At 57.2% G+C, this 26,037-nt stretch overlaps 9 protein-coding genes across 9 annotated transcripts; 6 read left to right on the plus strand and 3 right to left on the minus strand.

Moving 5' to 3' along the window:
* The first annotated feature begins 281 nt into the window (after nucleotides 1–281).
* On the plus strand, nucleotides 282–1,942 carry B0T15DRAFT_257109 (acyltransferase). The gene has a single exon (XM_062863263.1). The coding sequence runs from the start codon at nucleotides 374–376 to the stop codon at nucleotides 1,820–1,822; it is 1,449 nt and encodes a 482-aa protein (XP_062718602.1). The 5' UTR covers nucleotides 282–373; the 3' UTR covers nucleotides 1,823–1,942.
* B0T15DRAFT_538329 (uncharacterized protein) lies at nucleotides 1,916–2,744 on the minus strand. The gene has a single exon (XM_062869677.1). It carries the CDS (start codon nucleotides 2,588–2,590, stop codon nucleotides 2,063–2,065), a length of 528 nt encoding a protein of 175 aa, XP_062718603.1. The 5' UTR covers nucleotides 2,591–2,744; the 3' UTR covers nucleotides 1,916–2,062.
* Nucleotides 2,745–4,085: 1,341 nt separating this feature from the next.
* B0T15DRAFT_257116 (general substrate transporter) lies at nucleotides 4,086–6,155 on the minus strand. Its single transcript, XM_062863264.1, has 7 exons — nucleotides 5,881–6,155; nucleotides 5,560–5,802; nucleotides 5,227–5,485; nucleotides 4,734–5,164; nucleotides 4,626–4,660; nucleotides 4,329–4,560; nucleotides 4,086–4,266 (listed from the first exon to the last, which is right to left on the minus strand). Exons 1-7 carry the CDS (start codon nucleotides 6,071–6,073, stop codon nucleotides 4,184–4,186), a joined length of 1,476 nt encoding a protein of 491 aa, XP_062718604.1. The 5' UTR covers nucleotides 6,074–6,155; the 3' UTR covers nucleotides 4,086–4,183.
* Nucleotides 6,156–7,094: 939 nt separating this feature from the next.
* Nucleotides 7,095–9,109, plus strand: B0T15DRAFT_401102 (fungal-specific transcription factor domain-containing protein; the record flags this gene model as incomplete). Its single annotated transcript, XM_062865092.1, has 3 exons — nucleotides 7,095–7,945; nucleotides 8,022–8,562; nucleotides 8,630–9,109. 3 exons carry the CDS (start codon nucleotides 7,095–7,097, stop codon nucleotides 9,107–9,109), a joined length of 1,872 nt encoding a protein of 623 aa, XP_062718605.1.
* Nucleotides 9,110–10,128: 1,019 nt separating this feature from the next.
* Nucleotides 10,129–14,616, plus strand: B0T15DRAFT_402158 (alkaline-phosphatase-like protein; the record flags this gene model as incomplete). The annotated part of the gene is made up of 5 exons (XM_062865143.1): nucleotides 10,129–11,376; nucleotides 12,131–12,217; nucleotides 12,257–12,413; nucleotides 12,484–12,793; nucleotides 12,861–14,616. 5 exons carry the CDS (start codon nucleotides 10,129–10,131, stop codon nucleotides 14,614–14,616), a joined length of 3,558 nt encoding a protein of 1,185 aa, XP_062718606.1.
* A 947-nt stretch (nucleotides 14,617–15,563) lies between these two features.
* B0T15DRAFT_568619 (FAD binding domain protein) lies at nucleotides 15,564–17,594 on the plus strand (the record flags this gene model as incomplete). Its single annotated transcript, XM_062870775.1, has 2 exons — nucleotides 15,564–16,317; nucleotides 16,385–17,594. The coding sequence occupies exons 1-2, from the start codon at nucleotides 15,797–15,799 to the stop codon at nucleotides 17,592–17,594; spliced, it is 1,731 nt and encodes a 576-aa protein (XP_062718607.1). The 5' UTR covers nucleotides 15,564–15,796.
* Nucleotides 17,595–19,686: 2,092 nt separating this feature from the next.
* On the plus strand, nucleotides 19,687–20,588 carry B0T15DRAFT_559201 (uncharacterized protein; the record flags this gene model as incomplete). The annotated part of the gene is made up of 3 exons (XM_062870499.1): nucleotides 19,687–19,833; nucleotides 19,903–20,502; nucleotides 20,559–20,588. The coding sequence occupies 3 exons, from the start codon at nucleotides 19,687–19,689 to the stop codon at nucleotides 20,586–20,588; spliced, it is 777 nt and encodes a 258-aa protein (XP_062718608.1).
* B0T15DRAFT_257140 (uncharacterized protein) lies at nucleotides 20,378–22,955 on the minus strand. Its single transcript, XM_062863265.1, has 2 exons — nucleotides 21,872–22,955; nucleotides 20,378–21,808 (listed from the first exon to the last, which is right to left on the minus strand). The coding sequence occupies exons 1-2, from the start codon at nucleotides 22,828–22,830 to the stop codon at nucleotides 20,668–20,670; spliced, it is 2,100 nt and encodes a 699-aa protein (XP_062718609.1). The 5' UTR covers nucleotides 22,831–22,955; the 3' UTR covers nucleotides 20,378–20,667.
* Nucleotides 22,956–24,117: 1,162 nt separating this feature from the next.
* On the plus strand, nucleotides 24,118–25,932 carry B0T15DRAFT_568620 (kinase-like domain-containing protein; the record flags this gene model as incomplete). Its single annotated transcript, XM_062870776.1, has 5 exons — nucleotides 24,118–24,406; nucleotides 24,496–24,950; nucleotides 24,981–25,038; nucleotides 25,078–25,200; nucleotides 25,237–25,932. The coding sequence occupies exons 1-5, from the start codon at nucleotides 24,293–24,295 to the stop codon at nucleotides 25,930–25,932; spliced, it is 1,446 nt and encodes a 481-aa protein (XP_062718610.1). The 5' UTR covers nucleotides 24,118–24,292.
* Between the last annotated feature and the right edge of the window lie 105 nt (nucleotides 25,933–26,037).

Below are 26,037 nucleotides of genomic sequence, written 5' to 3' on the forward strand. Positions count from 1 at the left end.
GCCGACGCCAATGCAGCAGATGGTGCGGTTGCCTGCGCTGATGGCAGCTTGACAGGGGGGGTTTCCAGCGACGCAGCGGAGACAGCACTGATCAACCCCTCGACTGTGCAGTCTTTGCTTTTCAAAGACCCGCTGATCGCCCCTTCCAGATTCATGCGGGAGGAGGTGCGGAGGGAGTCTGGGACGTGAGGCGCGTCGGTGAGAGCGAACATCTTATTGATGAGGGGGGGACAAGGAGTTCACCAGCGATAGAACGTGTTTACCTACGTTTAATGTTATTTCCCAGACGCGCCCATCACCCAACGTGACCCAAGGCACAGGCGACATCCACATCTCACGAAAGAACACCGGCACCCGATTCCACTCCTCAACCATGCCCCGCGCCGACGTCTATCAGCTGCGGCCCTTTGGCTGGGAGAACGACCCGGAGGAGGAGCGGTTCAAGGTGACGACGCTCGACTACCTGACAGCGTGCACTTACAACAACTACGCGCTCTTTTTCCGACTCGATGACGCGGACAAGGAGAAGGCGGCAGCAACGCTGAAGGAGGGCCTCGAGCGGACGCTCAGCCAGGCGCGCCACTATGTCGGCACCATTGAGAAGGATCCCGAGGGCGGCCACTCGTTTGTCAAGAAGAAGTACAGCACGGTGCGCTTCATCGTGCAGTGGCTGGACGCGCCCGAGGACGCGGCCCAGTACCCGTCCATCGACGACATCGAGCGGGCCAACTACAGCGCGGTGACGCTGGGCGACCTCGACACGTGGAGCGTGCCGCCCATGACGTACGGCGAGAAGGCCGAGGCGCATCCGGACAACCGACCGGTCGTGTCGGCCTTCAAGGCCAACTTTGTGCGCGGCGGGCTCGTCTTCAACATGCACCACCACCACTACGCCAACGACGTGATGGGCTGGGCCGGCTTCACGCACCAGCTGGCCGAGAACTGCCGGGCCGCGCTGACCAAGACGGCCTTCCCGGCCTGGGACCCGGTCTGTCTCGATCTTTCGCGCCTTACCAAGAAGGAGGTGCCCGAGGAGGCCAAGGTGAACGGCCCGCCGCCGGCCGAGCGGCATCCCGGCCACAAGGTCGGCCAGTCGCTGCTGTTCCACCTGCCCAAGAGCAAGGCCGCCGAGCTCAAGAAGCTGGCCGCGCCCACCGACGGCTCGTGGATCTCGACGTACGACGCCTTCTCGGCCTTCATCTGGCGCACGCTGACGCGGCTGCGCGTGCCCGTCTTCCAGCCGGACCCGGCGTCGCACCTCTTCTGGGCCGAGGCGGTCGACATGCGGCGGCGCATGCACAGCCCCAAGGTGCATCCGCGCATTCAGCACAACGTCATGTACGCGGCGCTGTCCAACACGGCGCCGGTGCCGCAGCTCACGGTCGACGACATCCTCCACGCGCCGCTGTCGAGGCTCGCGTCATACATCCGGCAGATGACCAACAGCGTGACGCAGGAGAACCTGGACAAGACGCTCGACATGGTGGCGCTGGTGCGCGACAAGACCAGCCTCAACATCCGCATCGACTCGCACCCGCCCATGTCGATCCTGCAGACCGACCACCGCGACGCCAACATCGTCTCGGCCGACTTTGGCTTTGCCACGCCCCTGACGTACCGCCACCTGCTGGACCGCGTCACCGAGGGCGTTATCATCGTCTACCCGACCCGCAACAACAGCCCGGACTCGGACGAGGGCCCGGAGTTCTCCATCGCCTACGAGAAGCATCTGGCCCAGGACCTCATCAACGACGCCGAGTTCCGCAAGTACTTCGAGTACCGGGGCATCGACGCCGAAGACGCCGGCAAGGTGGGTGCATAATTAAAAGGACATGGGATGGGATTTTGTGAGCTCGGGGAGTTGCCGTGTAAGGACGCTATGAGTGATGAAAATTGACGACACTTACCTTATCTACTCAATACCTCTGTGTCGCTCTCTCTTATCCATCGCAGCGTGATCATGCCCATATTGCAACTTTCCCAAGAAGCTGGTACTACTAGTACCTGCATCCTACATCCCGCTAAGGAAGACCCAGGTACTACTAGTAGTAACCTCATATGACTACGCGACCCGGTGGTAATTCCTCTGCATGAACAAATCCTTACAGAACCAATCCCCGCCTTGGCGCACCCACGTCTCGTAGTAATGCCCGCCGCCCGTCTCATGCGGACCTGTCCCCTTCCCCTTGGCGGGTGCGTCGTGGTAGATGACCGTAAACACCGCCTTGACCTCGTCCGGTCCGACCAGCTCAAACTCGCCGGGGCCGACGAGGTGAATGACCTGCAGGTCGGTGAAGGCCGCCTCGAAAAACGCCACCCACGACTCGCGCGAGGCCCACTCGTACGGGATGGCTCCGTCCGGCGTGGTGATGACCTTGCCATCCTCGTCGACGAATTTGAAGGTGGCGTCTGGCACAAAGATGGTGTCGAATCTGCTCCACTGCTTGGTGTCGGCGAATCGCGTGTACTGCGCCTTTTTGTGGCGGATGCGCTCCGCGACCTCGGGCGGCGGGGATGTCATTGTCTGTGCCTTGTTGAGAGCAAATGAGGAGTTGTGCGTGGGCGTGGGTGTGTTGTATCCCGCGAGCATGTAGGTTGAAGATGGCGGGAGAAATCTGTCCGTTTTAATAAGGGTGCCGGTGATCCAAACTGGGGGGGCTCAACGGTACTATATATGACTACTTCGTAATAGGGGTGCATGGACTGAGGGGTAAGAGGAGTACCTTGTATCACTTCGGCAGCTTGGCGATAGTCGAAAGGAAAGGACCGGCGCAAGATGCATGGGACGGGTCCCTTCCCTCAAGGTTTGTTCCTTTTCCCGTTCTTAGTGGCCACCGGCAAAGCACTCAAACATGCCGGACCTATCACCGATCGTGGCAACCTGCGCGTATGGTAAGAGAGCTCCACGCCGTGGAGGCATCACGGTGCAGCTAATGCGCCTATGGACAGCATGGGAAAGTGGGAACACCCAAAGGTCATGAGAAGAGTGACCCCGACGATGGGATGAGTTCGGGACCCTTCTTTTCATCACCCGTATGCTGGGCATGCTGAATTGCAACGAGCCCCCAAATTACGACATTTAACAAGGGGTAAACAGCGCAACGTTTTCTAGATCTCCTATCGTAGATGTGTGTTATCAGCGTCTGTCAAGAGTGTTGAGATTGCGGACGTTCTTGAACCCTGATCTGAGTCTGACTCCAATACCACTCCAAGAGCGTATCATACAACTCACACTGGCGTTCAGTGAAGCTAAAGGGCATGTCATTCTCTCATTTTTGCCATACTCGAATGACTACTAAGATATGCTGGAGTCGTCTCCTTTGACTACAACCAAGCTGTCCAACAGGTAATACGGCAGCTTCCGTTACCCGTTCTTACAATCCTGAGTGTCAATCTATCAGCTAGCGGACCCGAAGCCGAGCTGTGGCATGTTGCACATGTCGCAGCTCTCTTCAAGGGTCACGGGCTATACCACGAGAAAGGCAAGACAGGACAGGAGGGATGGTCCTGGGGAACGCGTCGCTTCGTGGGACATATATAACGCACTTCTAGAAAAGAAGATAGTGAGAAACGTCGTAGATGTTGTTATAACTCAGCATCGCAATCACCGGTGCCGCATTCCTGGTCCTGGCGGTAATAAGTGAGCATTATGAAAATGCCGCCATATATGGCGAAGAGAGTCCGATGATACCGACCAAAGACATGCATCCGAGCGGGAGACGACCAGGAGTAGGAGACTCGGAACCTGACTCTCCATGTACATAACGACACAACGGTTTCAGGTTCTTCAAGAATGTAGTTCAACCTATGTGACACCCTACGTTCAACATCGAGGTGATTGTTTTCATTGAAGAAATGAGGCGAGGGGGATGACCAAAATCTGAGGTGGTGGATACGGAGACAACGAGGGACCGTTGGTGGCGGAGAGGGGCCTTGAAGCCACCAGCTGTTCGCTGTCTCATTACGCGACAATAACGGTCCGATACAAACTTTATGTTGGTTGCAGCTGATAGCCCGAATGTGGTGTTCCGGCTCAAGTCGGATACAGCCTGAACCAGACAGCCTACAGGTCAATACCCGCACATCAGATACGTGAGCTCCCTGTGCACTGCAATCTATGGATTATCTCATTTGATCGTGCCTAGTGGAAAGCAAGCTTGGACTCGGCGTTCCTATGACTGTCCTATGCTTTGTTCTCAATGGGGCCCTCTTCAGACTTGTCGGTATCGGATTCATGTCCACGCTCCCTATTCCCCTTTCGGAACACTGCGAGTAATGTGTTAGCAAGCTTCGTCGGTTGCTGTCGGGAATGCTGGCTCTGAACCTACCAATGTCCATCTCCTCGAGCGATCTACCCTTCGTCTCTTTGATGAAAACCCATGTGTAAGCGACGAGAGCCCAGTTGAAGATGGCAAACATCAAGAATGTCTTCCAGCCCAGGTTGTTGACGGCGTGGGGTGTAATCTGGGAGAAGGTGAAGTTGAACAGCCATTGCGTGGCCGTGCCGACAGCGATTCCTCCCTCACGGATTCGGGTCGGAAAGATCTCGCTCATGTAAAGCTGTTAAGTCTCGCCGTCAGTTCCGAGCAAATAACAGGGGGAAATTTGTCATTGGCGTAACTCACCCATGGCACAGGACCCCAAGAGAGGTTGTAGGTCACTTTGCGATATCATGTTAGTGCCACGCACAAACTCAGGGGGCACCGAGGCGTTGTCGATGGGTGATGACCTACTTGCTTCGAGATATATCATAATGAGGGAGGCGAGCGAAGTCGACGTCATTCCAGCATTCTTATTCGGAGGGAAGACGGCGGTGAGAACGGCGACGATGATCATGAAGACCCCCATCATAAACGAGCCCCCAAGCAGGGAGCCTCGTCGGCCGATCCTCTCGACAAGGAAGACCAGGAAGAACAGGCATGAGACGACTTTGGCGACGCCGAAGAAGCCGCTGATCAGGAGGGAATTCTCTCCTGCTCCAACTGCGTTGAAGATCTGGGGCGAGAAGTATGCTAGAGACGTGTTGCCGGTAAGTTGGACGCCGATCTGCAGCGTGACAGCAATCATCATGCGCCACCGGTTGGACGGCAGGAGGAACTCTCTCCAGGTGAGGCCCTCCGTAACTCGTTCTTCCTCTCTGATACCCTCGAGGATCTCGTCCATCCTGCTAGTTTGTCAGAGGAGGTCTCGAATCGTGGGGCGGTTAATACATGTATGTGTACGCACTCTGCTTGCACAACGGAGGCGTCCTCATTGCCTCGCACCCATGTTAGGGATGCCATGGCGCCCTGAATATCACCCTTCTTCGCTAGCCACCTGACGCTCTCTTTCGTCAGCAGCATTCCCAGACCGAGGAAACCGCCCGGAACGAGCTGCAGGGCCACGGGGATGCGCCATTGTACGGTCGAGGGCTCCATGTGTTTCGCGACGGCGTAGTCGACCCAGTAAGAAGTCATGACTCCCATGGTGAAGAAGAACTGGAACACTGAGTGGTATCATTCCAGATTAGCCAGCCCGCATGTTGTTGGCAAGTCGGAATTTCTTGGGACATGGACTCACTGCTGCCGAGTTGACCGCGGATCTGCTTCGGTGCCATCTCGGCGCTATACATGGGGATAACGACAGTAGCAATGCCGACACCCACGCCCGAGATGGTGCGCCCCGCATACCACGCCCCGACTCCGCCAACTGTGATGATTTGTAGAATGGCACCGACGTTGAAGATGCAGGAAGCGAGAATAAGCGACCATCGGCGGCCAAAGCGGGAAGTGAAAGGCCAGGCGCAGAAGCAGGAGAAGAAGGCTGTTCCGGTGATCAACAGTAAGTAAACCGTCACGCAGCCCCCTAGGGAGGACTCAGGAGAGTATGGCGTTCTCTCACCTCCAGCCTGCAACAGACTTGCGGAGAGAGAGCTAACATTGGCTTTATCGGCAGCCGTGAAGTTCATGTCCTTCTGGAAGGACTCGAGCGTGAGGACGCCGCCGACAATGCCGGTGTCGTAGGCGAAGAGAAACGAGCCGACGCAGCTCAGGGCCACGAGGTAGTAGGCCCTGAAGTTGCCGAGGCGAGTCATGGTGCAGCGATGAAGGTCGGCAGGATAGACCCTTCGAGTTCTGGGATTTGGGTTGGTCTTGACTCCTGAGTACTAGCAACTAGGACTCGGGGAGCTGATGGATGGAGCTTGTGAGATTCATAAAGGATATCCATCCTTAAATGCATGCCTCGATGACTACTAGGCCTAGGAGGCAATGGCGAGGCTCGTAGCGTGGCTATCCCTCCGGACCGAGAGGAACAGGCGTCCCGGGATCCTGGGTACAGAGGCACAATTGCTGCCGCGCAATTGCGGGGCGATGTTGCGACAAATTGTGTGACCAGTCCAACGGAACCATACTCCATGCCTCATCCAATAATAAACTGGCGTCGTCGCCGTCGTCCTTAGCGGCTTGGCCGACCTAGTCGCCGGGTCGGTAGTCGGCCGGAGAGGTCTGCCAGTGGCTGATGTGTGCCGATGGTTACAACGTACTCCTACATAGTATAGAAGATGCCCCATTGAAATTCCCATGGTACATGGGGTCCGATGCGGGATTGGGTGTGCCTCGGGGTGATCCACATCGCACATGGCTGGGAAAGTGCCCACATTCCCCAGCTTCCATCTTTCATCGGCTCATTCTAAACTCTCCACAAATCTACACCGTACCCCGGCGTGCCTTGTCTGGGACGCACGCCCGTCCACACGAGCGGTGACACAGCCTTTGGGGCGGTACGCATGTGATCTAAGCCATTGCCCCTCTCCGAGACCCGGAGCGTCGGGGTCAGAGCCGACATGATGAAGACTGCTTGTGTCCAATGCCGTGTCCGAAAGGTAAGCCGAACCGGACGGCCTAAACACGCATGGGTACATATGGAGACTAACGTTTTGACAGGTTCGTTGCGACGGAACTCGGCCTTCCTGCGCCACTTGCAGGCGTCTCGGCCTCGTGTGCTCACTCCAACCCCATGCGAGCGGGAGCCCCGGAGGCGTGGCAACAGGCCCTCGCCCTCCACATCTGCCACCGAGGTACCGCGGCGCCCGTGCGTGCCTGCAATGCCGCGCCATGAAGGTCCGGTGCTCCGAGGAAACACCACGGTGCGCCAACTGCCTTCGGCGAGGCCGGCCTTGCACCTACCCGACGGTTGGTGTCTCGGCCAGGTCGGAGCGGGTGTCAGATGACGCTCCGAGCCTCTTCGGGTCAGACTCAGCGGTATCGATTCCGGCATGTGAACAGCACTACGCCCGGCTGCACGATGCTGGTGCTGTGCCACCCGAGCCGGTGGTAGACGAGCTGATTGACCAATACTTCAGCCGTCTCCATTCCCTTCCTGCTTACAGCTTCCTGCACGAGGAAACTGTGAAGAGAAGAAACCGCGAAAGGACCATCAATGATGCCCTTAAGCTCTCGCTGTGTGCCATCACGGCCCTGGTCTTGGGTAGACACGAAGCCGAGCGTGACGGGTGGGCTCGGGAAAGCGAGCGCCAAATTCTGGACCAACTGGATGAGCCTTCCATCTTCCACCTCCAGGCCTTGCTCCTCGTGATCCGCTACCGGGCCGAGACGGCCAAGTCCAGGAGGGCCTTTATGCTCGCGGGGCTTGCTGCACGCTCGGCTGTCGCTCTCCGGCTCAACTACGAGCATCCCGAGCTTGGTCCCGTGGCTCAGGAAGTGCGGAGACGGACGTTCTGGTCTCTGTATCTCCTCGAGGATGTCTTCTGCGTCGGCCTGAAGGAATTCGAACTCTGCCGGCCCGAGATCATCCAACTCCAGCTGCCGTGCGCCGACATCGACTTTGGCAACGAGAGGGAAACCGTCACGGGGTTTTTGCAACCGGGGATGGGGCTGGAACCCGAAACACTCTGTGTCCGGGGTTTGTTTGTGAAGCTTGCATTCACTCGGCGGTCCATCATGAAGTCTGTCAGAATCTCCCCCCCCTCCATCTCCGCACTCCCTTGGCGATATCGTGCTGACTGAGATTCGGAACCCAAGACTCAACCGACAACTATACCTGAACGAGATCGATCTTCCGGGCCTGTTCCGCGCAATCGAGCACCTACAGTCAGATCTCCGCCGCATATCGTCCCAGATCGCCCCGGAAGATGGGTACCCGCCTACCAGTACTACCGCAATCGGCTTGCGTCCGCAATATATCATGATGCACATGTCGTACCGTCAATGTCAGTGTGACCTGTACCGGATATTCCTGAGCGGCTACCCGGAGGCGGCGCCGCAACGGAACATCGAGGGCATCAAAGCCCGAAATATCGCTACCATGAGACACCGATGTCTTAAGAGCGCCCAAGAAATTCTTGATATTTTGTTTTATTACGACAGCCAGACCGACACCGGCCAGGTCCTGGATTTTGACGCAGCGGTCTGCACATACCATGCTGCCCGTCTTGTTCTGTTCGGAGCATTCAGCGGAAAAGGGGGGATTGACATTTCCATGGAAGCAGCCATCGACCATGCACAACGTAGCGTGGACATCATCTCGCGACGTTTTGCCTTCTCGGCAGCGGTCGAGCCAATGGTGCGTCTGTCTTCTACCATTATGGCTCGAATGCCCGAAAATGCTAACCTCTTTCCGTGTTGGCCAGCGCGACGATTTGTCCAAGCTGATTGAGAGGTACAGGGGGCTCATCCGCTCGTCCAGCAGTGAAGGGGTGTATGCGGTCGATCAGGGACCCCGAGCGCAGCCTGGTGTTTCCAAGGCTGCTATTATCCGGCAGAGGCTCTCCGTCCACAGCCTGCTTCTGCGGTCAGACTTCGTCGATGACAGCCGCGAGGCCGCCACGGAGCCGCCCAGAGACGTGATTTCTGGCCCTCCCCTAGACCAACCCCCGGATTGGGCCGGCCCATCGCCCGCTACCGGCTACCTTTCGGCTGCGCACCAACAAGAGTGGATACAACCTCCGACATTGCTGCCGTCCCAGGCTTCGTTCCCCGACCCGGGACTTATTGGCATGTACGACGGGGCGAGCATTGACTTTAGCGTGTGGTCTCTATTCCCTGCAATATTTGAAGGGATGGGGACAGGCAATAGTGTCGGTGGAGAGGATGAGCAATACATGTACTAGTACTGAAGCGATATGCTATTGTTGCCTGCGGCTCCCTAGCGTACACGCACACTCGTTCCACTCGAACAGCCCAGGATTTCACGTAATAGCATGGCGAATAACCCCATGGGGAAAGGAAACAACCCAGGCCAGTTACCCGCTTGTTCACTGCCGGCTGAGGATGCCACCCCACGGATTGACCCCGGAGCGGAGGTTTCACTCCACAACTTCAACATAGGCCAACCAAGACGCGGAAGGGCCGAGTGCCGACGGACGCAAGATGCAACCCGAAGTTCGAACACATGCGCACCCCAGGACCGTTACTCTCTGCGAACCACCAATAAGCACCGAGTCCGACCGAGTGCCGGCAGGATCCGTCACTAGTGGGTGACTAGCGACATGCCGCCCATCACATAATTCACATGTCAGCAGTTACTGAACCTTACCCGCAGAGCTTCTCCCCTTAGCAAAACAAAAGAAACAACATGCGACCACATCAATTGTCGGACTTCCCAGTGTTGCGTTCCTTGGTGTTCTGCTATTCGGTGCCGCTACGCTTGTTCTAGCTCTCGGCAGCAGACCGCTGCCGTCATTTCCCTAGTCCGACTATCAGGAAGTCAGTATCCGACCATCATCAAGCAAACATGGCACAATCAGGCAGTAACCAAAAACACCATGTGCGGCGTCCGAACATCATTTTTATCATGGCCGATGACCATGCCTCCAAGGCCATCAGTTGCTACGGGGCGGGGATCAACAACACGCCAAACATTGACCGGCTCGCGACGGAAGGGATGAAGTTCAACCACTGCTATGTTACCAACTCGATCTGTACCCCTTCGCGAGCTGCCATCCTGTGTGGCACTTACAACCATGTCAATGGTGTCATGACACTGGATGATCATGTACGTCTTAAACTAACAGAAGTTGATCCTTCTCCCGGCAGCTTGAGAACCGGCGACTGACTGCGCGAATCCCAGATCAACAAGCACATCCCGAACGTGGCAAAGCACCTGCGTACAGGAGGCTACCAGACGGCCATGGTCGGCAAGTGGCACATGGGCGAGGCCGAGGAGAACTATCCAACCGGGTTTGATTACTGGTCCATCCTCCCCGGCCAAGGAGACTACTGGGACCCGGAGTTCATCGAACCGTCCGGTATCAACGTCGAGGAGGGCTACGTCACCGACATAATTACCGAGAAGAGCCTGAACTGGATGCGCGGCCGCGACAGGACGAAGCCATTCTTCCTGATGTGCCACCACAAGGCCCCGCACCGGTCATGGGAGTGCGACGACAAGCACAAGGACCTGTACAAGGACCCTGTGCGGTTGCCTGACACCTTCACGGACGACTACAAGAGCCGAGCCAAAGCGGCCAAGGTCGCAAAGATGCGCGTGGCCGAGGACCTGACGTACCAGGACCTCGGGCTTGTGCAGCCGGACGGCGGTCGGAGAGTCGGCGAGCGCGTCCAGCAGGAGAAGGGGGCCAGCGAGCGCAAAATTCCGGCACCGACGACCGCAGAAGGGCTCGGCGCTCTGAAGCTGATCGACAAGGACGACGGCACCGTCTTCACCTTCACGTCCCAGGGCGAGCTCGCAGAGTTCAAGTTCCAGCGGTACATGCAGCGCTACCTGCGCACCATCCAGTCGGTCGACGACAGCGTCGGCCGCCTGCTCGACTACCTCGACCATGACGAGCCCGGGCTGACCGACGACACCATCGTCATCTACACGTCCGACCAGGGCTTCTTCCTCGGCGAGCACGGCTGGTTCGACAAGCGCTTCATGTACGAGGAGTCGTTCCAGATGCCCTTCCTCATCAAATACCCGCAGGAGATCTCGCCGGGGTCCGTCTGCGACGACATCATCTGCAACGTCGACTTTGCCACCACCTGGCTCGACTACGCCCGGCTCCCCGTCCCCTCGTACATGCAGGGCCGGTCCTTCCGGCCGCTGCTGCAGGGGCGCACCCCCGCCGAGTGGCCGCAGGCCGCCTACCACCGCTACTGGATGCACAACGACATCATCCACAACGCCTACGCGCACTACGGCATCCGCGACCAGCGGTACAAGCTCATCTATTGGTACAACGAGGCGCTGGGCATCAAGGGGGCGCGTTCGGGAGGCGAGGAACATAAGGAGTGGGAGCTGTTTGACTGTGAAAAGGACCCGCTGGAGCTGTTCAACGTGTACCACGAGCCGGAATACCGGGAGGTGGTGCGCCACATGACGGCCTTGTTGGAGAAGAAGATGCTGGAGATTGGCGATGAGCCTGTCCATCCCAAGGTGGATGTCTAAACTCTGTCCAATTGGGTATGGGTAGAGTTGTACGTGAGCGAGTCTTAGAACAGATATCAAAAGTGCACTTTTTACCTGCTGGACTCCTTCCGTGCCTGGACAGCTCCTCCAGGTCGATGCAAGACCCAACCCCTGGATCCTTTCTTCATCAAGGGGACACGAAGCCAAGTCATGAGGCTATCACGGAAGTTAGTTCGGCAGGTGTCGGCAATTGCAAGGTGGTAGTTCCCCTAGTTGGAACACAGGAAGGATTCACTAGGACAAGTTGCCAGATAAAGTCATATGCCTTTATTAACTGTATAATACATATTTCGAAAGTTGGAAGCCAACGAGACTCGGACTTCGGCACAGAGATTCTTCACGCTAACTCTCGCCATGCAAAATAAAGCTGCTAAACTCAGCACGCAATTCCGATGGCCGAGCTCGATTATACCGGCGATGCCAAGCTCGTGGTTCCTAGCTTCCCCCGCCGTTTCCATGTTTTGTTCCCCGCATTCGTGGGAATAGCCTCCTCCTTGGCGCCGGATGTCGGGGTGGCCTCTTCCTCATTGGACGTAGACAACAAAACGGCAATTGTGGGGGGGATTAGGTCATGTTCCTGGAAGCTGGGATAGACTCCCGTGTATCGTCATGACAGGAAATACCCGCCCGACTTTGGAAAAGGTGATCCTGAGAATGGATAGCTACCGTGACCGTTCGCGTTCTTGTATATAATGGACCACCACTAGCATATGGAGTTGAGCCCCATGCCACAGCACTCGGAATCAGTCGCGTCAGCATGGTGTCTATCCGCAATGCAGCCCTCTCGGCGCTGGCCTTGGCCGCCACCGTCAGTTCGGCGACAACTTCGACGTGCAAGAAGGCCAAGCATTGTGATGCTAGACAACGAGCAAAAGACCTTCTCAAGCAGATGACATGGGAAGAGAAGATCGGCCAGATGGGAGGCGTTCGACGCGTTCTGTCCTCAGGCACGACCGTCAATCCCCAGTATGACACGATCCGGCAGATGCAGAATGGACAGATGGGTGAGTTACTATGTCGTCTCCTCAGATGATACATCATAGATACAGAGCTGACCATATAATAAACGGCTAGGGTTCGGTCCCATGTTCAACTGGGCAGGAGACATCATGGAGGTTGTCAACAAGCTGCGACAGGAGCAAGTCAACTCGAGCCGTCTGCACGTCCCGTACATTACCGTGACGGACTCGGTCAACGGGCTCTTCATATCCGGCGGCACTGTATTCCCGAGCAACCTTGCCATGTCGGCTTCCTTCAATCTTCCGCTGTTCAAATCGGCCATCGAGGCAATACGTGAGGAGCAGCTCTCCATCGGGGTCCGCTGGGTCCTGTCACCGTCACTGGATTTAGCCAGGGAACCACGATACGGACGCATCGGAGAGTTGTGAGTGAGACCTGAAGGTCATGGCCCAAGAAGGACTAAGTCCAAGTTGTTCTAACACAGAGTGCAGGTTTGGCGAGGATGGGTACCTGATCGGCGAGTTTGGTCGGGTGTATGTGGAGACGATGGAGGAGGAAGATGGCAACGGCTACACGAAGGTCGCCTGCACCATCAAACACTTTGTGTTTGGCGACCCCCGCGGCGGCGTTAACACGGCGAGCCAGTACGGAGGGCTGAACCACCTCTTCAACGACCAGCTGCGGCCGTATCTCCATGTCCTGGAGACCACCAAGCCGGCCTCGCTGATGGTGTCGTATGCGACTGTCGATCTGGTCCCCATGTCGGCGAACGAGTACATGCTGCAAGACATCCTCCGGGCCCGTATGGGATTCGAAGGGCTGATCATGTCCGACGCCTACTCCATCCCCAACCTGTACACGCAATCCATGACCGCCACATCTCTCGAGGATGCCGCGATCCAGGCGCTTCACGCCGGCCTCCAGATGGAGCTGGCACCAGCGGGCAGCCCGGCCGTGTTCCCGACGCTCCTCTCTTCCGTGAAGGATAAAAAGGTCGCAAAGCTCATTGATGAAGCGGCACTCAAGATGCTCGAGATCAAGTTCGGCTCAGGGGTCTTTGAGCAGCCCCTGGCAGATCTCGACGCCTTGAACACAACACTCCGAGCACCGGCGCACCTGGATGTGGCCAGGCAGATGGCGCGCGAGGGCATCGTGCTGCTCAAGAACGACGGTCTACTGCCCGTCACGCCCAACAAGGTGGCCGTCATCGGCCCGTTCGGGGACATCATCAACGCCGGCTCGTATGCGGCGGTCAACAGCACGGATCCGCAGTACGGCAACTCGCTCTACCGCAGCGCAGTGTCCGCCTTTGGCGCCAACAAGGTCACATTCGCTCGAGGGTGCGATTTCGTGGACACTACGGACGACAGTGGCATCGCTACGGCAGTCGCCGCGGCCAAGGAAGCGGGCCTCGCCGTCGTGATGATAGGCAGCCTCTCCGCGCCCATGGACGACACCATTCTCGCTGCGAAGCGAACGGACGGCGAGTTCTTCGCGCACGCCGACCTGGGCTTCCCGGGCCTGCAGCAGCAGCTCCTCGACGCCATCCTCGACGCCGGCGTCCCGACAGTGCTGGTCTTGTCGGGCGGGCAGCCGTTTGTGCTCGACTCGTCCACCCTCCGCGCCAACGCTATATTCCACAGCTTCCTCGGCGGCGAGTTCACGGGCGACGCGCTCGTCGAGCTGCTGACCGGCGCTGTCAATCCCAGCGGCAAGCTCACCATCAGCATGCCGCAGCACAGCGCCGCCGTCCCGGCCATGTACGACTACCTGCCGTCGGACGACCAGGGCGGCAGCACGAGGTTGCTGGGGTACCACTCGGCCTGGCAGTTCCCGAACCTGACGCGCACCGTGCCCATGCCGTTCGGATATGGCCTCAGCTACACCACGTTTGACATTGCCGCGCCGGTTGCGAAGGTGCAAGGCAGCGGCAGCAAGGCGAAGGAAGTCGTTGTCAGCATCACGGTGAAGAACACGGGCGCGCGCAAGGGCCAGGAGGTGGTCCAGCTCTATTTCCGCCCGGCCACCACCCGCGGCTTGGAGTTCCCCGTGCGCCGGCTGGTCCGCTTCGAGAAGGTGGACTTGGAGGCCGGGGAGAGCCGGGAGCTTGCGTTTACGATTCCGTATAAGGACCTGGGCCTTTGGATCAACGCCAAACTCACCACCCAGCTGGGACTATATCACCTGTGGGCGGGGTCGAGCTCAAGGGAGGAGGACTTGAAGATGGGTAATGTCACGTTGACGTAGGAACCGTGAACACAGTGCAAGTATGACAAAGGGATGTATGTATAGTACAATGCCTACTCTAGATGATACAGGTAATGGTAGCAAGTACGGTAGCTACTAGTAGTTTCCAGATGTTGAATTTTCTAGAAAGTCCCTTGCATTATGCCTACCCGCTCAGCATCCTTAGGTCTGTATACTCGACAGGAAGTTGGACCATCCTTTCAACCGCCGGTACTCCAGCGCCTTACCGCTCCCATGTACGTAGCCTCTTTTGCATGCCTCGAAAGCTACCTTGCCATGCGGATGTTCAAATGGGATATCGACAGACGGCAGACCATGCTCCTCATGGCGCAGGTCGACAAGGTCCAAGCCATACTCAACTCCTCGGCGATCTACTAAGTAGCAAGTGGCAATAGGGGGGTTGGAAGTATCGGAGGGAGGAACAACATTGGAGGAATACATGTATGCACAAGTACTAGTATACTAGTACCTACCTTGCGCTTTAGGTGGTATTAATACTGGGTGTCCTCGTAATCTGTTTCTACCTACCTAACTTAGTCTTTGTGAAAGTGACTGCAGCAATCAGCCTGGATTAAGGTATGACGTTGTTTAAGGGGACTGTGGAGTGTGAGAACCTTGATAGCCATGCCCCTTCCTTGGGGACCCTGCGGCCCTGTGGTCCGACAAGAAGAGACATACCAGTGAGGTAGTACCTACCCATCAGGGTTCTCGCATCCCAAACCTCACCCCCGCGTACTTACTAGCCAAGAGAACGAGACGTCTCAAATCCGCAGTCACTCGAGGGTACGACAAACGCTCGTTGAAGTGATTGTTAGTGGAAGTCCACTTCAGCAATGAAACTGATTTAGCATCAGCATACCATGGCCATGGCGACGCACGATCCAGGCGAGACTTGGGACTCGAAGTGTTGGGGGGTTGGCTGTGGCGGCAGTGTGGCCGGAAGTCAAGACCGTCGGGGGCAATGTAAGGCAGTCGGATTCGAGAACCTGGCCCTCAGCCGTAAAGGTTCTCATCAGATTGTCATGGGTAAACTCCCCAGAAGCCACTTCGCCCGCATCTCTGGATTCTAGGTGGTCTGTCGAACCATCTCCGTCGTTCTCTCATCCCGACGCCCGTCACCCTCTGCGTCCCTGTTTACTCCTGAGTCCATCAGTGGCGTTGTTGCCCTTTCACCGGAAGGATGACTATCAACGGATACGAGGCATCTTCGAAGCCTGACTTTGGCACTCCCGGTCTGAACGGTGCTGCCGTTCACGACATCATCATCGTGGGGGCCGGACCATGTGGCCTTGCAGTTGCTGCCCGGCTGCGCGAAGCGAATCCCGCTGCCATCTTCACCGACGAGGAGCACCAGCGCTTTCACTGGATGAATCGGCACGGAAAGAAGATGGCCCTGAAGCACGTCAAGAGTGGCCGGACATCGTCCGCGACGCACGGCACTGTCCGAGGGTACGACATGGCCGTCCTGGATGCCAACCACGATGACTGGATGGGCCGATGGAATCAGCTCTTCCACACCTTCCACATTACGCATCTCCGCAGCCCCATGTTCTGGCACCTCGACCCCAACAGCCGCGATGGCCTGCTGTCCAAGGCGTATGAAGAGCAACGGTCAGGGGAGCTGCTGGAGATCAAGGGATGCGTGGGCAAGGAAATCAGCAAGCACATGAAGAAGCGGCGGAGGAACTACACAGGCGGCAAGTAAGTTTGCTATTCTGTGGTCCCGACGATCTTATGGAGCAGCTGCTCAAACGGTGCGGTGGACAAGAGGAGACTCCCGAGTTCCGATCAACGAGCGAGACCGCAACGATTACTTCACCCCATCGCAGTCGCTCTTCTCGGAGCACTGTAAGGACGTTGTCGCTCACTACAGCCTACATGGAACCGGGTTAGTCCACAAGGAGACAGTCCTCGACATCGCTTACAGCTCTGTCCCGGGTGTGCCCATCGCGGACGAGAAGCTCTTCACCGTCCGGACCGACGCGGGCATCCGATATTCCAGGGTCGTGATCCTCGCTGTCGGTCCCGGCAACCAGCCACGCATCCCCAGGATCCCCGGCATGACGAGCGGCTCCGAAGGGGCGGCACCTCCGTCGTTCCCCCAGGCCTGCCACGCCATGCAAATCCGCCACTTCCCGGACCCGGTGGTCAAACGGCGGATAGCGGCAAACCGGCACACCAACATCCTGGTCATCGGCGGCGGCCTGACCTCGGCGCAGCTGGCCGACCTGGCCATCCGCAAGGGCGCCGGCACGGTGTGGCACATGATGCGCGGCCCGCTGCGCGTCAAGCCGTTTGACGTGGACCTGTGCTGGATGGGCAAGTTCCGCAACGTCGAGCAGTCGCGCTTCTGGCAGGCCGACTCGGACGAGGAGCGACTCGGCCTGATGAAGGAGGCACGCGGCGGCGGCAGTGTCACCCCGATCTACCGCCGCATCCTGAAGCAGCACGTCACGTCGGGCAAGCTGCGGTTGTTTGAGAAGACCACCCTGCACGAGGCAAGGTTTCAGAAGGAGGACAGAGGAGGAGAGGACGGTCCAAGTTCTTCGGGCCTCTGGCACGTCAAGACAAGTCCCGAGGTGGAAGGGCTGCCGCCAATGGACTACATCTACTTTGCCACGGGGATTGAGACCGACTTCAGGACGCTGCCCTATCTGCAGACGATGATGGAGAGCCATCCCATTGACGGCTATGGCGGCTTTCCGTGCCTGAACGACGACTTGATGTGGAAGGACGATGTGCCGCTGTTCGTGGCGGGGAGGTTGGCCGCCCTGAAGCTGGGTCCGGCCGCTCCGAACCTGGGAGGGGCTCGGATTGCCGCCGAGAGGATTGCGTGGGGTGTTGAGGAGGTCATGCGCAAGGCATCCGGTCTTGATCCAGATGGTGGCACGCCTTGGGCAACAGCGAGGGAAAGCTTGGTCGACTATGCTACCGGTACCGGCAACATGTTCAGTGGACTGGTGGAGGTTTCGTCATAGAACAGGCAGTCTCGCAAGGGAAACAGAAATATCACTTCTAATCATCAGAGAGAGAGAGAGGGGCTTTATGACTGGAACTACGCTGCATGTCATAGTTGATCTGTATTGAACGAGTGTCCTAGCTAGGGAACGCGATGACCAAGTCCGTGTGCAACATGGAACCCGCCACGAGTGTCCATAGCCGAGTGAAACCAGTTTCCAATCTCATGCGCAACCCGCCCTGCATCATCTTGATCCGACATACACCGGAGAAGATCGATACACTCCCGGGTGCTTAGTGCTGTCGTATCACAGTTAGCTCAGCAACCCGAAGGGGGCTCGGTTGGATGGGAGAGTGGAACTTACGCCGCAGCTTCCGCAACCGCAGCTGGCGCAGTTGCCAGAGCAAGAGCAGGTGTTGCAGGTGCTACGAGGCGAAATCAGCATCGAAACCAGGGTTTAAGAAGCCATGCGCGGACGATCTGTGTTGGCTTCGGAGCAGTGGCAGGCTGCCTTACCAGGGATTCATGTCGTTGATGGAGTTGATGGCCGTAAAAGGTCCGATGTTTGGTTTGGTTGTGTTTTGACTTGGTTTGAAAGCAAGCGTCCGAAATGTGATGAGACGAGCGAATTTGCGAAGACACCGGGAATGGGACGAACGCGAGGGGATTAAATAGGTAGGCAACCCTTCCTACCCCTCCTGCTCTTTCTGCCTCCCCGCACGAGTACTCCTGGCAACTGGACCGCTTTACGTCAAGTCGCGGGGTCGTCACAGGTCGCTTCCACTTCGGCCACCAACGAGAATCGTCGCGGTCGTCACACGGCAGGATTCAGATCGGGAAACGTGGGGCTCGTTGTTAACGCCGTCGAGCCGAACAACTTGGCAACAGAAGTGGGACACCGCCGTGCGGGATCCTATTGGCGACAGCAAAGGCGTGTGATGCCTCCATATCCCACCGTAGCTGAGACTTCCTGCGAGACCATCACACCAGATCACGACCAGAGTGACACCTCAGTCTCCAAAGGCGTATGGGGCGCGGCCGTCGTTGGTCGGGAAGGTCGCGGTGCCGGGGTTAGGCGGGTAGAGACGACGAGCTGGGCGAGCGACGGAGGCGGCGCTAAGGCGGAAGATAAGGGGGCGCTACTGTGCTCTGCAAGTGAGATCATTCAGAGTCCGAGCCTGTTACTCAGAACGAACACGTGTACGTCATAGGAATGGGGCCAACTTCTTGGGATCTTGGGGTCTGACATGAGATAACAGGTAATAGAAGCTTGACGACATTTACCTCGAGAATCGTCATGGTGAGCTGCTACTACCTTAGTAGCCTAGCGCCCCTGACATCTGCCCGTCAGACATAAACAGGACACCCCGCCTCGAACGAGGATTCGGGCGGATCCGCGGAGCGCATCGGGGCCAGGGGACCGAGATCCGATCTTCCGAACCTTAGAGAGGGGGTTAAACTCCGAAGGGGTCGAGTTTCCAAGCAGGAGAAAGTAGAAACCAGAGAAGACAAAGAGTGGGGGACAGTGGAGGGACATTTAAATGGAACGCCAGTGAGAGGTTATCAGTGTGACGTGCTCTCTCTGATCGCAGATTCCCGCTCCGAAATGAGAACCTTGATGGGCCTCTCTGTCCAGTGGCCAGCCAACCTTTACCCCTGCTGCCCATCAGGGTTCTTGCGCCATCTTGACTCATACCTCGCAAGCAGGTCCTTCGAAGCCTGTTGATTCAACGGATGCAATGGCAGGTCAACAACGGTGCCGGCTTCGAAAATCTCTCCCAAGTCGTTCTGTGGACCGAATGAACCGCCAAAAAGCAACATACTGTGACTAGTAGTACCTACGGTACTTACCCCGATCCCGTTCCTACCAATTCGGACCGCGATCATTGGATAAGATGGGAGGCCTCGTGTCTCATCGGGCAATGGTGTAGTGCTGTGTCGTCTTGGAACGAGCCGTGAACCGTCGCCTGCTGAGGTAAGTAAGGTACTTGTAGGGACCTACCCACCAGAGGTGTGTCCTGCCCATGGCTTTACCCTCTCTGACCTTACCTTCGAGCCGCGGACACATTACCCTGGCAATAGCACGATACACCAAAGGTGACCAAACCACCATGGCCGACAACGAAACGTCCGCGATAGAACATTTCAACACCGCAGCGGTCCACTACGAGAAATATACAGGCGGATGCACGCGGCAGCTTGTGCGGCTGCTGCTGGACCTCCCGGAGCTCGCCGACGCGGGCGCTCCCGAGTCGGTTGTGCTCGATAATGCCTGCGGAACCGGCATCGTGGCCGAGGAGCTCATGCGCTGACGCCGCAACGCAAAGACGGAAGGAACAGTGCCGGGGATTCACGTCGTCGACCCTGCTGTAAACATGGTCAACATTGCCCGAGGCAAGCTAGACGCCTTCAACGGCGAGCATCGATATAAGATCTCGAGCAACGTGATGCCCGGCGAGCGTCTGAACTTTGACGAGAACACGTTCACGCACAGCATCACGAACCTCGGCATTCTCTTCTTCTCGGACGGCCTGGCGGGAGCGAAGAAGATCCATCGAACGCTCCGGCCCGGTTGCGTAGCTGCGGTCACATCCTGGTCCGACCTCGGCTACTTTGAACCCATTATCAAACTGGAGATCAGGCCCGGCGAGAGTCCCCACCAGCTTCCCATTTCTCCCGACTGGCTGTCCCCGGCATCTCTAGAATCTATTTTGGGCCAGTGTGGATTTCGCGATGTTAAGGTGTCTGCGATGAAAGTTCACTTCGCGGCGGCGACGCTGGAAGAGCTTGTCGATTTGCTGGCTGACGCGTTTCAGGTTATATGGAAGGACTGGCTCGACGATGAGAAGGCAAGGTTCCGTGGGGTGGTTCACGAGAAGACCTCACGCATCGCTGAGGAGTACACGATGGTGGACGGAGAGAAGGGTGTTGGCTTCCCAATGATAGCATCGCGTGGCCGTCTGCCGGAAATGAGGGACTCTAGCAGTTCTGGCCCGCTTATGAACACCGGTAGTAATTCCTACCTGGCTGTAACTACACCGCCTTGGTGTTGTAGAGACTTCCTAGGGCATCCCGCTCGCTTCCCGCTGTCCCTATCTTTGCAATTTCACCCATCCAGTGAAGCTTTCCTGTGAGATCGCCGCAAGGACTTCGGAGCGGGAAACCTCACCCCTAAGGCATCTCTCGAATAGGGGCTGTAGGTCCCCAACACAATACCTGCACATCCACTCCGCCAGCTCTGCATCAAGGTCCTGTTTATCCTCCCGCAGGAGAACAGCACTTCCGGTATCTATGGAGTTGCTGTTGGACTTGCCCCATTCCCCTGAAGATGGATCTATTTCAATCAGAAGCGCCTCTGCGTACGGATTCTTCCAATCGCCGCCCTCGACGTCGGTGTTGCTTTGGCGCTCCGCTTCAGTCTCCCTCACTGCGCACACTCTGACCGCAAACCCGACCAGTGCCACTGACAAGCTCGAGATAGTGCTTGTGCTGCACCACCCATACTTCGATTCCACCCAGACGAGAGTGAACATCTCGTGCCCATAAAGCCTACGCTCAAGCGGGCTGCAGATTTTGAGGCCCTGAGGATAACATTCCCGCGGAGTACTATAAATCGTTTCGTCGTAGTACACACTCCAGAAGTCAAGGATGTGCCGGAAGTCTGCCAGCGTCATGTCGCCGTGCTCGTTGGCGCCACCCAGCGGCGGCCCGCTTAGAACGACGTAGTGGCCTTCGAGGGTGGTTGGGACTGTCATACCAACACACGCTTCCACAGTCCGGTGCGCAGATCTGTTGAGGAACTCGTCGTAGTCAGCGTAGTAGATCGTCATCAAGTGTCCCAACTCGAATCCTCGTCTTTTGTTGACCTTGACGGGAAGAGTCCAGCTTAGTGAGTCTGAGAGCAGCGGGCCGAGGAAGTGATCAAAGATGGCAGGGCGTGCCTCGCCGTTGGTGTCGCGGAAGGGAACCCAGACGAGACGCGGAGAGTCTTGGTTCCTTGGGAAGAAGATTCCCACCCGGGATCTCACTGACGGACGAGTCTCCAAGAAGGGAAGAAACTTCCGGCAGAGGAGCTTGTGAGCCGGCCAGTCGATGGCCTGGCATCTTTTGCTGCAGTACGAAATTGCGTAGCAGCCAGTGCACTGCACGCCGGGAAACTGGCACATGGCGCAAAGTGTGCGTATATCTCGACAGTAGATCTTCGTTTGCCCTCTCAGGCACGCGGGATTCAGCCTGGACGAACGAAACAGTTAGCATCACAGAGAGGGGAACTGGAACGGGTCATGTGGGTGTTACAAGATTTGCATTCTCTCACGAAGCTCCTTGGCCGCTTGCTCTGCCGCCTTCCGATCTGCAGCCATTTGACTCAGATGGACCATGTCGCCCGTTTTCAGTTCGGAAACAGCCGATGACTGGCACACGATCTTCGGCGGTGAATGAGGACGACCCGGTGATAGAAACCGCTGGATCTGTCCCTTGATAACATTGCACAGCTCGCTCAACCCGTCGTCTGCAGCACTGGCTCTGAGACCCAAGGACAAGGGAGGAACAGCCCAGCTTGGATGGCAAGTTCCATGTCTACCCCGAACACCAGGTTTCAACGGTGAAAGCGCCAGGAATTCATAGCAGAGGAAACAGGCCTTCTTGCTACAGCCGAAGTATGCCAATGTGGGTGCCTGGGACGGCTCTGCCTCGTAGCGCGTGAGAAGTTGGATTTCGCAGTGGATTGCAAGTTCCCGGGAGCAGTCAGCTTTGAAGTCGCGAGTTCTTCGGCTTACCGCAGCAGGTATGGAACCGTCCGGGGCAGAAGGGAGGCCAAGCTCCGTCCATGCTTTGATGAGCGAGGGCGTCTGACGATTCCGCAGTCTGATGGGGGGCGGGACCTCCAACGGGATGAATCGTACGGTGCCGAAGTTGGGCAAGAGCCTCGCAATGGTGGCCAGGGTCTGGAGAATTGTGATCGGTCTCGCCAGGCGTTTCCACCAAGCAAGTATCTTGCTCAGATTCACGGAGCCTGAGGATGCAAGAGACTCGAGGTGTATGAGTCCATCGTCTGGGGAACGAATCACGGCGCTTGCCAGGGCTACTATCTCTCGTCGACCGGTGGAAGTTCCCATGCTGTCTGGCTTTGAAACATCCATGAAGCGAGTCTTCCAGAATAGCGCTTGAACAGCGGCTGGGACTGATCTTTCCGCTGTGGTGCAATACCCCAGGGGGCAGGGCTGGTCCGCCTCCGAGGCCGCGGTTTCTGACATAGGAGATCGGATCAGTAGTCGCTTGACCAGCCCTTGCGCTTTCTGGATACAATGGTCGAGCCTGTTTGCGTTCTAATCGATGGTCATGTCGAGGAAAGTATGTAAGCCTTCTTTCGGCCCATCGTGCATAGCTGCTGTGTCGACTTGGGTGAGTACTAGTAGTCTAAGGTAGCAGTAGTAGAAGTACTTTTGGCACGAAGACAGTCGCCGATATGCCACTCGCCACTGCCCGCTATCGCCAGAAATCGCGTTAATGCCGACAAATACTCGTTATCTCGCTCTTGGAATCTGGCATTCCGCGCCAAGTCCACCTCGACCAGATCCTCGTTTTCTCGCAAAGCAGCCGCGGTAACGGTCGCGCCGCCCTTCGAGTGGGAGAGCAGCTCCGCAATACAGTTGAGAAACCTCTTTCGAACTTCGGCGTCATATGGAGTCAGGAGGTCAGTGTCTTGTGTTGAGGTCTCGACATCCTCGTCTCCGTCGAGTTCCTCATCAGCGTCAAGGTCCGCATCTGTATGAGGATTCACGTAGGATAGAATGTGAGCCGCCCAAACTACCTGCACAAGCTTAGCTGATGCTGTGGGATTTGGTGCTTCCATTGTTGGCATATTTCTTCCCATGTTTCTCATAAAGGAGCAGGAAGGCGGGGACGTCTAGGCAGCACTTGGGAAATCACACCTTCAGATATTCACCGCGCTGTAGGTAGCACAGCAGATGCTCTCATTGGTGCCACCTAGCATCCACGAATCACCTGGGCACGGCATTCCTACTGAACTCACGCGAACAGGCTAACCACTATCTAAATCCGCAAAAATATCACAAAGACGGAAGCGGAACGATGACGAATAACAGCCGAGATATCGAGAACTTGAACAACTTAAATACTAGCAAACAAAAGTTACAAAACCAAACAGTACTAATAGCAGAGTCGCCCGCAACTCGCTTTATCACCGCAAGTCCGCAACCTGGAACTGTCCAATGCGGCCCACCTAACCATGGCATTACTTCGGAGACGCGCCCCAACATGGTCAGGTATTTCTTCAGCGTGTCCTCCCCGGCCCCTCTTAGTATCGACTGCTATGCCGGCTGTTTCTGTTTTGCGGCGACATCCCGCGAGCCCTTGTCACAGCTCCGATATCATCATCCGGCACTCTACTCAGGTCCTAAGTACTAGTAACTGCCAGCCGAGCTCGAGGCGCGGGCGGGTCGGTCCGGAGAGGACGGCGTATGTGACCGTACGGAGGCGGCAGGCGGGGCGCACGGCCTCCTCTGCATGAACGATTTGCACGCAGCAGCAGGCCAGGTCCGGCAAGCCACCGTTGGTTCATAATACATGCACATGTACCATGCAGCAGTACCTAAGTCAGCCGTCTCCGCCAATTTTCACCAAAGACACATCCCCTGAACTCTCTGGTGCCCAACTCCAAGTCGAAAGTCTGAACTCCCCAACTGCACTCAGATTATGGCCGACAGAAATGAAGACTCCTCCAGATCGCCGATCTCGAGCGGGAGCGCTGACCCCGCACACCCAGATAATAAGCGAGACAGGGAGTATGGGATGTACCCGGATCGGCTCGTCGACGAACAAAGCATCAGCGATTGGGAAGGGTTGCAGAAAAAGCTGAACGCGATAAAGGGGAAGGCCGCTGGCTTAAAATCTACAAGTTCATTCACAAATACCGTCCGGGAATCCCGCAGCGTTTCGGACGAATTGTCCGCGGCAGCTACAACGCCATCTTCCCCCTGTTTTTCACCGATGGAACAGCAGCCGCCCTACGGGTGGCGCTTCCCGGTGTCAACGCCTTTCCGGACGAGAAGGTGCGTGTCGAAGTGGCTACGATGCGCTACATCGAGAAGATGACCTCCATACCGGTGCCACACGTCTACCACTGGAGCACAGCCGACGAGAACCCGCTGGGGCTGGGTGCCTTCATCATCATGGACTACGTACACGACGAGAGATCGCTGGCCAGCGTTCTCAAAGACCCCACAGCCGAAGAGCCAGAGCAATACCTCGACCCGAACATCCCCACGGACAAGCTCGAGCGCATGTACAGGCAGCTGGCCAGCAGCATACTGGAGCTGTCCAAGCTGGAAATGCCCAAGATTGGCTCTCTCCAGTGCCAGGGGGACGACTTCGTCGTGGCAAGCCGACCCTTGACCGTGGATATGAACGAGCTCGTTAAGTCGGGGGGGATTCCGCCATCGGTCCTCCCACCAGAAAGCGCCACGTACTCCACCTCCCAGGAGTGGTACGAGGCCCTCGCCGACATGCACGTTGCCCACCTGACGTTTCAGCGCAACAGCGCCGTCGAATCAGCCGATGACGGTCGGGACAAGTTTGTCGCGCGACACCTGTTCCGCCAGGCCGTGCGTCAGGGGAAATTGATGACGTCGCGGCGAGAGGCAGCGAAAGGGCAGCAGGAGAGTCAGAGGGCGGGCCAAGAAACCTTTAAGCTCTGGGTCGACGATCTCCGGCCGCAGAACGTCCTGGTCGATGCCGGCCTCAACATCGTGGCTGTCATCGACTGGGAATGGGCCTACTTCGCGCCCGCCCAGTTCGTGTACGACCCGCCCTATTGGCTGCTGCTGGAGCGGCCCGAGTTCTGGTACGGCACTGTGCTCGAGTGGCGGGACAAGTTTTCCCGTGTGCTGGACGTCTTTTGCAGGGCGCTCCGCAGCCTGGAAGAGGAACAAAAAAAGGGAGACGGCGAGGAAGAGGAGTGGTCCATCACCGAGCATATCCTCGCTCTGAGCCTCGATCCGGAGACGGCCGCCCAGACGGAAGAGACGCCGGTAGTGCCCTTGTCGGAGCGGATGCGCGAGAGCTGGAAGTCGGGTACGTTTTGGGAAGACTATGCGGCCCGCAGATGCTATGGATTCGATCCTATCTTTTGGGAGTTTCTAGATGAGCGCTTCTTTGGAAAGAATGCTGAGGGCGGATACGAGGGCCGGATGAACCTGCTATCGGACAAGGTGAGGAGGCGAATGCACTTGTTCGTCGACAGGAAGATGGAGGAGAGCAAGGAGGAGAGAATAGAAGAGTGGGATCCGGAAGCGGCGAGGATTTACCTTGGGGATATATTGTTGGATCTCAGCTAACCGTAAACTGGGATAATGCTGTAAGCTAATAAACTGCCAATCCGATACTGCTATCATTGGTGACTACTAGTACTATAGTATCAGAGACAGTGGTTACTGTCCCGT

Source organism: Chaetomium strumarium (assembly GCF_033439665.1).
Source record: "Chaetomium strumarium strain CBS 333.67 chromosome Unknown B0T15scaffold_6, whole genome shotgun sequence".
Classification (NCBI taxonomy): Eukaryota; Fungi; Ascomycota; class Sordariomycetes; order Sordariales; family Chaetomiaceae; genus Chaetomium; species Chaetomium strumarium.

Coding starts and splice junctions, on each gene's coding strand:
- B0T15DRAFT_257109 (XM_062863263.1), top strand. CDS start 374: ATGCCCCGCGCCGACGTCTATCAGCTGCGGCCCTTTGGCTGGGAGAAC.
- B0T15DRAFT_538329 (XM_062869677.1), bottom strand. CDS start 2,590: ATGCTCGCGGGATACAACACACCCACGCCCACGCACAACTCCTCATTT.
- B0T15DRAFT_257116 (XM_062863264.1), bottom strand. CDS start 6,073: ATGACTCGCCTCGGCAACTTCAGGGCCTACTACCTCGTGGCCCTGAGC. Junction 5,803..5,880: donor AAGTCTGTTGCAGGCTGGAG/GTGAGAGAACGC, acceptor TCACCGGAACAG/CCTTCTTCTCCTGCTTCTGC. Junction 5,486..5,559: donor CCGCGGTCAACTCGGCAGCA/GTGAGTCCATGT, acceptor GATACCACTCAG/TGTTCCAGTTCTTCTTCACC.
- B0T15DRAFT_257140 (XM_062863265.1), bottom strand. CDS start 22,830: ATGTCAGAAACCGCGGCCTCGGAGGCGGACCAGCCCTGCCCCCTGGGG. Junction 21,809..21,871: donor CGTGAGAGAATGCAAATCTT/GTAACACCCACA, acceptor TCGTTCGTCCAG/GCTGAATCCCGCGTGCCTGA.